This window comes from Gopherus evgoodei, chromosome 6, assembly GCF_007399415.2.
Source record: "Gopherus evgoodei ecotype Sinaloan lineage chromosome 6, rGopEvg1_v1.p, whole genome shotgun sequence".
Taxonomy (NCBI): domain Eukaryota; kingdom Metazoa; phylum Chordata; order Testudines; family Testudinidae; genus Gopherus; species Gopherus evgoodei.
This window is the reverse complement of record NC_044327.1, coordinates 123,182,014-123,191,251: the sequence shown is the minus strand read 5'-3', so window position 1 is coordinate 123,191,251 and position 9,238 is coordinate 123,182,014. Positions and strand designations below refer to the sequence as shown.

At 49.3% G+C, this 9,238-nt stretch overlaps 1 protein-coding gene across 1 annotated transcript in view; it reads right to left on the bottom strand.

The window, feature by feature from the left end:
• Nucleotides 1-4,196, bottom strand: part of SKOR2 (SKI family transcriptional corepressor 2) — a 37,405-nt gene extending 33,209 nt beyond the window's left edge. Inside the window, exons 1-2 of the mRNA XM_030567988.1 lie at nucleotides 4,110-4,196; nucleotides 1-1,940 (exon numbers count right to left, since the gene is read on the bottom strand). The exon at nucleotides 1-1,940 is cut by the window's left edge and continues 225 nt beyond it. Of these exons, the coding sequence (XP_030423848.1) occupies nucleotides 1-1,902 (1,902 nt within the window). The 5' untranslated portion in view covers nucleotides 1,903-1,940; nucleotides 4,110-4,196. The remainder of the gene's footprint in view (nucleotides 1,941-4,109) is intronic.
• Between the last annotated feature and the right edge of the window lie 5,042 nt (nucleotides 4,197-9,238).

Here is a 9,238-nt window from a genome sequence, read left to right as displayed (position 1 = left end):
GAGGTACCGGCTGCTCCCCCCTAGGGCGTCCACCCCTTGGTCCCCCTCCTGCTCCTCCTCCTCCGGCTGCTTGTGCCCCTCCACGTCCACCTCCTGCTCTTCCTCCTCGTCCTCCTCCTCTTCCTCGCTGCTCTCCTCGCTGGGGTAGCTGCAGCTGGTGCCGCCGGGGGAGAGGAGGCGGTGGGGGGGCTGGGGCGGGTGGCGCTCGCAGCCCGGCTCCTCCTGCAGCAGCAGCAGCGGGGAGCCCGGGAGGTGGGGCCCGCCGCTGGCCCCGTGCAGCTTGGCCAGGCTCTCCGAGTCCTCCTTGCCCCCGACCGGCCGGAAGGCGCTGGAGTGGTGGTAGCCGCTGCCCGCCTTGCGGCCGGCCTGGCCCTCCAGCAGGTGGGGGTGGCGAGCCGGCACCCTGCCCCCGCCGCCCGCCTCCGCCGCGGGGGACCCGGCGTCCCCGCCGCCAGGGGGCGTCTCGAAGAGCGGGTCCCTGCCGCTGGCGCTGCCGGCGCCGCTGGCCGGGGGAGCGGGAGCTGGAGCTGGAGCGGCCGCGGCCGGGGGGGTGCCCAGCCCGGCGGCCGCCGCCTCGCCGCTGGGCTCGGCCAGGTCCAGGAAGGCCTGGCGCAGCAGCCCGGGGCTGTCGCCTAGGGAGCAGCTGAGGGCGCTGGGCGGCTGCGGCGGCGGCGGCGGCTGCAGGTAGGTGGGCACCGGCAGGCCGCCGGGGGCGCGGGGCGGCCAGAACATGCAGAAGGGCGGGTAGAAGGCAGCTTCCTTCCGGCCGGGCCAGAAGAGGCCCGAGAGGCCGCCGGCCGCCTTGTGGGCCTCGCCGGCCGCGCCCTCCTCCTTCTTGTGGCAGAGGCCGAAGGCGGCGGCGGGGAAGCCGTAGGGGTGCGGGAAGAGGCCGCCGCAGCCGGGCAGCTTGTGCAGCACGCCGCCGAAGGAGCCCTTGCTGGGCACCGGGATGACCGGGTAGCTCCGCTGGCTCTTGCCGCCGCCGCCGCCCGCCTCCAGCTCCTCGTCCTCCTCGAAGCGCGCCCGCTTCTGCTGCAGCTCCGGCGGCGGCGCCCCCAGCAGGTGCGGGCTCAGCAGCCCGCCGCCCACCACCGCGGCCGCCGCCTTGACAGAGCCCAGCGGGTGGCACTGGGCGGCCGCCGCCGCGCCTGGCTGGGGCGGGGCGGACGGCAGGGCCCGCTTGCGGCTCCCGCCGTTGAACATGGCCTTGACGTCCTCCCAGGCGAAGACCAGCTCGTCCTGGGGGCTCTTGTCCGTCAGCTTGAGGTGGCGGCGCCAGGAGTTGAAGTTGGCGGCGTCGGGCTGCGTGTACTTGGCCTCCGGCGTGCGGTGGGAGTGGAAGATGAACTTGTTGGGCGAGAAGTACATGCTGCAGTAGCTGCACTTGATGCACTTGGCCCGGGAGCTGTTGTAGCGGGCCGGGATGAAGCTGCCCCGGCAGCCCCAGGCGCACTCGTGGGACACGTCGAAAGCGAAGTTGTCCGGCAGCTTAGGGGGCCGGTTCTCCCCCAGGAAGGACTTGCAGAGCCGCTCCGCTTCCCGCTTGGTGATCATGCCGCAGCGGCGGGAAGAGATGGGCATGGCCCCGGCCCGCCGCAGGATCTCCAGCTGCACCGGGGTGCACTGCACGCAGGTGATGCCCAGCGCCACCCTCCTGTTGTGGATCTCGTTGTAGCTGAAGTTCTTCAGCAGGGTGTTGGAGATCTGCGCCAGGCACAGCCGCTCCTGGCCGTCGATCACCAAAGACACGATGGGGATCCCGTACAAAATCACCTGGCCCACTTGGTTAGGCTTCATGCTGGCGTGGCTGGCTCTCTGCTGGCTCATGGAGTCCGGCTGGTAGGTATTGGAGGGGGAGGAGAGCAGGATGTCCGTAGGTCCTGACCGGGGGCTTGTCGCCATCTCTTCAGCGCTCAGCCTCGGGAGTCTTCTGTGGCCCACTGGAAGAGAAAAGAACACGGGTCTGCTAGGGATGGGACAATGAAGCGAGGAAAGACAAAAATCACTCCTTTCAGAGGCAGTCCCGAGAACATTTGCCCTACTGTATTATATAACCGCCATCGCGGGCCAACCCACAACCCAACCGAAGTCCCACACTTGAGTTTCTTCTGCCACGGTCTGGGACAGACTTTTGTCTATTTACAAGTGACTCGGACTGAGGACAGTTAAACCTTTTGTTAAAAAACGTGAACGCGAAAAGGTTATCAGACCTGACAAGTGCTTATACAGTTATTCTAGCCTAAGAAGCGCTGTAAAAGTAAAAAAGTGACATCTACAAATGGGAGAGACAAGGTAGGAAATATCATTTATTAGACCAACTTTTGGGAAAGATATTACCTCACTCACCTTCCTGGGACCAACAGCGCTAAAACACCACCTCTAAAAAGGAGTCATTTCACATGTTATGATTGTTTTCTGCATTCCTACCATACCTAGCACATCTACTGTGAATGGCAAAGAATCTTAAAATGTATTTATCCTAAAACGTATTTAATATTACTCGAGTGTCCTTAGTACCAGGTTTAATTCACAAATTTGAGTCGAAAATTTAAATAATTTTCTAACGTGAAACGAAATCCACATCACCAACGTATTCCAGTGAGTGGTGGTATTTTTGCAGTGTAAAACGCTGTCTTCAGTCACTAAAAAGAAAAAACTTGGAAAGCTTCTAAAACAAAATGGAAATATTTTAGTTAATTTTGGCGCATCAAATGTTAAAACCATATTATCTACTGTTTGATCAACAGGATGAAAAATCTGGATCGCCATTCCTGAGACCCAAATACTCCTAAATAGAAGAAGGTGTTTATGATTTGAAACCATTTTCAAATGTTTACTTATTACTGTGTTGACATTAGAAAAGCAACGGGTGTGTAAAGAATGTTACAGAGAAGTGGTTTAAGAATTCGACAAGGTTTCAAGGGAAGCCACCTAATTACTACCCACAATCAGCAGAAAATATTAAATTGATTACTTCCGCTTTCTCTGGATGCTATCGGGAGGTTTCCTCTGTCTTCAAAAGGTTGATAATGCCACCTTTTCAAAGGTCAGTGCTTTAAAAAGCATACATTCTAATATCATCTCAGGTTAGGAGAATAGTCAATTCTTTAATTGCATCAGTTAAGAATATTTTCAAAACAAATAATAGTTAAAATAAGGCTTTAGAATGAATCGTATCAAACCAAACAAAAACGCCTATGGGCAAAACTGGGTTTTTCTTTTTACCCAATTTTTTTAAAAAAACCCACCATCTTCTCTCCCTAGAAAGCATTGGGTAATAATTGAGCTAATCAAAGGCTACATCAGTTGCTTAAAATTGTCCTTCTCTGACCATCTCAACCGTATCATTTATATTTAATAAGTTGCAGGTCATTTATCTCTGATTTGAAAGATCGTTATACAATTCTAATTCTGCCTTTGTTTCATATGACATTGGTACTATTTCACAGTATTGCTTTCTCTGATTCTCAGCTTTCATTATGGGTGGCCTTCAGGACTGCTGAACAAACCTAGATACGTTCAAACATGAGCTTATCACCTCGGATGGATCACATACAATATCTCCGACTGTGCGATAGGCAATGTGAGACAACAGTTATACCTGGTTCCCCTACACAAACTCTTCAAATAGCTCCCTCACTGACCAGCTAAGATTCTTATTCTTTCAGCTACTATGCTGACTTTTACACAGCCATAGACACGAACCTGAATGAGATTAAGACCAGCTAGACTTTCCTGGTACGATTTTTCAAGGGTTTTGTGAACCAGGCGTTTTTTAAACCAGTGGAAATGATTTAGAAATCATTTTCCCAATCTTCCCCCTTCTCTCCTCCCCGCCACAGAGGGAGTTGTGGGGGGGGGGGAGCCATATACCAATACTGGTGAAAGATGTCAATAAGATTAAAAAAGACAATTGGAAGAAAGTAAAAGTTTTGCTCAAGCACACATCCTGTAAAAGGTCCCTAGCACTCTCCCTTTCCCCCAATTAATTTAATGTATAACCTGCCTGTCCCTCCCCTCTACACCCATACACACACCCTGAACTTTATGCAGTAAACCTGACCAGAGCGAACACTGACCCGAACAGGCAGCGAGGATGAAATATTTACCTCCTCAATCACGGTGCTCTTTACATGTGTGTCCTCCTGACCGGCTTCCAGGGGGGCACTCAAAAAGGAGGGTGGGGGAGAGGGAAGAGACATCAAAGCATGTCCTCAAATCAGGCAGGCAAGGAGTCTCGCAAGGCTTCCTCCGCTCACAGGCAGGCTGTCCTCTGCGTTAATGATAGCGGAGAATGGCGGCTGCAGATGGCGAGCCGGATCAGTCCCCCCCAGCCCCTGCTCTAGGCGTGCGAGCGGGTCGGCGCCCAGCCCCAGGTGGAGCGCTCGCTGGAGCTCCTTCCCCTCTGCCTCCGAACTCCGGGCGGACCGAAAGGACGACTCCCAGTGGGCACGGTGACGTCACCGGCTCCCAGGCACTCCGCAGCCAGGGGCTGGCATGCTGCGCGGGGAGCCCTCTCGGCAGGCGGAGAACCACCGGCAGCGCCCTGACCTCGCCGGCGCCGCCACAGCCTCGCGGAGCCTCTAATGGGCTTTAAATTGGGGGCTCAGAGTCGCCTCGGTGCAGCCACGCGTGGCGACCTGCCGGGGCCCCAACCTTGGCAGAACGAGGCATCTCCTCTCCCAGGATTCATGGAAAAAGAGGGTCTGTTGTCACCCGGTAATGTAACAGCCTCACATGCAATCTATTCCGATTACACACAGCAGCAGCTCTTACAACCCACCTCCCGCTGCTTCCCCAACAGGTGAAGATAGCGGAGACGCCTCCCTCACCCCTCCCCACACACAGTATGGAGACTTTTTTTAAATTACATCGGGACCGATCCCGAGACCCTTACTCCCGTTTTTGCCTGAATAGCAGCATCGAGCCCTGTGGATAATTCCTCTCCACCCCCTTCTCAAACGTACTTTGAAGAAAACCTGCACAAAGACTACGCCATGTGTAGACTACTCGCTCCTAATGTCGGTTGAGTATAAAATAAATCTGTGGATTGCCTTGTGTTTAAAACAGATGCCTTGTCCAGATCGGTAGCGAGGTGACCTGACTGAGCTGGAGATGTCGCCGCTTGTCTTGAAAAGGGAATTTCAATTAACGTTTAAAAATGACCGTAACAAGAACAAGTAATCCTTTTTGAGCGATTCTTTAAGTAGCAAATCGATGACTCTTTATATCGTGGCAAAACATTTGAACGTAATTTTGTGTATGTGTCGTTCCTATGGCCCAGCGCCTCGGGACCCCCAAAAGCGATTAGGGCCCAGTGGCACTTGGCAGTGTACAAACAACCTCAATGGCAGATTTGCCTAAAGAGAGGTTTGAATAAAGAGCGCAGGATATTAATCTGTTGTCAATTTATTTGCCCCTTAACTGGCCAGAAGCTAGGAGGGAATATTACAGACGTTTTACCAGAAAGGGAAGAGCTTAGAAAGTTTTAATGACATTTAACTGGTAACTACAACTGTTTACACGTTTTTGAGTGTTTTAAGCCTTAGCCCTGCCAAGAAATTGGCGGGGGGAGTCAGTTGGAGGATAAAAGCTACGCTTTTGGAAACATTTTGGTTCGGAGAATGAGGATTACATGACATGGGTGCAATGTAACTTTTCTAGCAGCCGACTCCAATAGGCTCAGGCGCAAGAACTAAACGCAATGAACAGTCATAAACATGTGGCGCCCCAAGCAAACTAAACAGTCTAATGCAGGCAGCACAGACATATTGAAACCGAGCTCCACGACGGCTCGCCGTGAAAATCTCCCAAGGAGACGTATTCTTTGTGCACAAAATTGGCAAAAGAAGTGAAGAAACGACTATGAAGTAGGTCTTAAACAAGATAGTAAGGTTTGCACTTGTATTTGTCAAGCAGATAATCAACGTTTTGAACTTCCTGACAAAAAGACAGACGCTGGCGTTATTTTCGGCATATCGCAGGGAAAATATTCGCTCTAACTACCCACTGTTTATTCCTACTCAGCCAGTTATAAGTAATTTCCACGCCTAAGCTTGACACTCCCCCTTTCTTTTGACTTTAAGGAACTTCTCAAGAATTCGAAATATTTCTCCCTCTTTCCTTCCTGTAGTTTTCCAAGAATGCCTGGCTATAGCTTAGCTCATGTTTTGGTCTCCTTGATAAATGCAGAGGTGAGCATGAAAAGCTGTATGCTGTGTAAAAGATCAGCAGCGGTATCCTTGCGTTGTATAAACAATCGTGCATATGTAGCGGGTCTTCAACACTTCTTCAAAGAGGAAACATTAGAGCAAACACCTGATTGCCGCCCCCCCCCCCCAGATTTGACAAGAAATGTGTTTGGACTGACAAGGTTTCAACTTTGATAATAGCACCCGGAGACGAGAAGGGGCTTTCCCATTCTAAAGTTTGTCAGGTCCCTGCTAGTCGTGAAAACCTGCAGACTTCAAGGGAAAACCGAATAGCATCCGGCAAACAGATCCAGCTCGGATCCGTTTAAACAGCAGGTTGGATCTAGGGCCAAGGGATTGGGTATTATTAAAAATATTCCTTAAATTATTTTTTAAATATTTTTTTAAAAGATCAGGAGAAACATGGGAAACCTTTTCGCGTCGTTTTTAATCCCGAAAATGCGTTTTATAAAGGATCCAGTGCATGCTAAAGCGAGCTGGAGCTTTCCTTTTCGACTCTTAGCATAATTTACCAACAGATATTCCAGAAATATGGAAAACTCTTTAATTTTTACCTAGACAGCTAACCTGCAGAGCCCTTGCAAAGCCTGATCCTCGCTAAAACTTTGAAATGCAAAAGCCTATCTTTATTACTACTTCTGTCACCTTTTATTAAATCCCGCTAGTCCGTGCACAGCAATTGTCACAAAGGGACCTCCCCCTCCCCGCTTTTCTGATTCTCTTCCATATCGGAGCCTGCTGCTTTCATGTGAGCAATAGCTGTACGCCTCAGATTGGTGACATTTTAATCAATGCTTCCTAGCCAGACTGACATGAATTTTACACTTCAAAACTCTCCTCCGCGAGCTAATTGATTCAAATTGTTTTATTGGTTAAACCAGTGTCACACATTGTATGATCTATTACCACGCCACGGAGAAATTTCCTCTCCTGTCTTCACTAAATTGGTATTTGATTCGCATATGGTACAGATAGGAAAGGAGCGTTATATATACATACACGTATGTATGTGTCTGTATTACGTATTTGTTCGCTCTCTGTGTGTGTGTATATATACATGTAAGTGTTTATTACATAGATTATATATATATATATATATATATATATATATATAATGCACATATCAGGTAAAATATTTAAGAACAATGCCTCTTTGAACAAAAGTAAGAAGAATCACAAAGTTATGAGGTCCAATTTAAGGCCTTTCAGCCTCAGGAGAGCCAAATTTTAGTATTATTTTTGGTGATTTCTTAGACTGGCTTGTCTATATCTGAAAATGGAATTATTTAGGTTGATATTCTAACAGTACATTCATAGTCAAAACTGCATATATTTCCTCAAGTGTGTTGGAGCCTGTTTCTGAACAGGTTTTGACAGTAAATTACAATAGTTTACCTACATAACTTCAGAAGAAACCTAATTGCAAGGAAATGCGGAGATGGAGATAAACTTGTGCTCATCCTATCTCATGCCTAGGTTTTGCAGCAGATACTGAATAAATACACATTCATTTCAATGCCTGGGGATATAAAGCCCCAATTCCCAATATGGCTGATGGGTGTTAGGCCTGTAAATCCCAACAATCAAGAGGAAAATCTTGTATATAATTTGTCAGATCGACCACCGTTTAGACGCCCGATTGCTAGAGTCTCTGCTTCAACTTTTTGTGTTCCTTTGGTCTTGTTGGTTCCAAGTTAGATCATCACTTTATTGTGTGCTTGGATGCTATTCTGCAGCAGCACAGAAAGGAGAGAGATAGTCCTATAGAAATGCATGTAAATTCACATGTTATCAGGCTACCACCAGTGCGTGTGTATAAACACGTTTGGACAGCTTTTCAGATTGGCAAATACCTTTAACTAGCAAACCTCCCTCATGAGCTAAATAATACAAACAGGAAATACATATTTAAAAGAATCGAATTCCGAAAGAGCCTTAGCCAGCGTTTTATATTTAGCTTCCTATATTTTTAAAGAAGATTTTTAAACGTGTTTTTGTTTTGCTGGGTAGATTGTAATAGCTTATCTGGAGCCCTTGGGTAACACTAATGGACCCCATCGGGTAATACTAATTCAGGAGCAACTGGTTCAGGAATCCATGGACGTTTTCCCTATTTAAGCATGGAGGTGCGGATTCACTTGGTAATTTACACCAGTGTAGAAATTAGAAGTAACTGCTCTTAAATCAGCGGAGTAGCCAGGGTAAAACTGGCATACGTGAGAAGAGACTTGCCCAGTTAGGAAGCATGGCGAGGCGTCCTATTAACCACGCGGAGCCTTTTAGCCACAATCCAGATTTGCTTGTGGAAAACCTTGTGAAAAGAACCGATCGTGATTCGTGCAGGACGCAACGCAACGTGGCTGTTGTGGATTTGCACTGAAAAAAAACACTATTCACTATCCTCGCTCAGGCGTGGCCTGCTAACTGGCTGGAAGAACTACAGAGTGGGCTTTGCACTGGCTAACAGATTCGCTTTCTATTGGGAGCGTCTCTGTCATTTAATTATGCAGCCAAGCAGATTGTAGGTAAAGAGATCCGCTCTCTGACCAAGGAGCTCTACCTTCTGGTCTCACTTATACCGGTGTAAATCCGGAGTAACCTCGGGGAGTCTGAATTTATATCGGTGTAACTGAGAGCAAATCTGGAGTCATTCTCCGGCAATTGCCACCTTGGATGGCTTATTTTATAACGAAGGACCAGGGCCAGGGGTCACCTCTGAAGAAGGACTTGAAAGGAACCGTGGGCAAACTTCTATCAGATGTGGACAGAGAAAGTCACGCTTCGTTTGGTCTGCGCCTGCCCCCACCCCCTTCTGCGTAATATAGCGATCGCTCCTGATTCAAACAGAAGTGATTCCTGTTCCTTGAGGAATGGCTGATTTGAAAGCAACTGTGGAGAAAGGGGGGGGAAGTACCATAGATCCAGCTCAGCCCTTCATGTTTACTCCACATCAACCCTCCCTCACAGCTTTTATTTACTCCAGCAGCCTTAATTCTACCAGACATGACACGAGGAACAAGGTTACC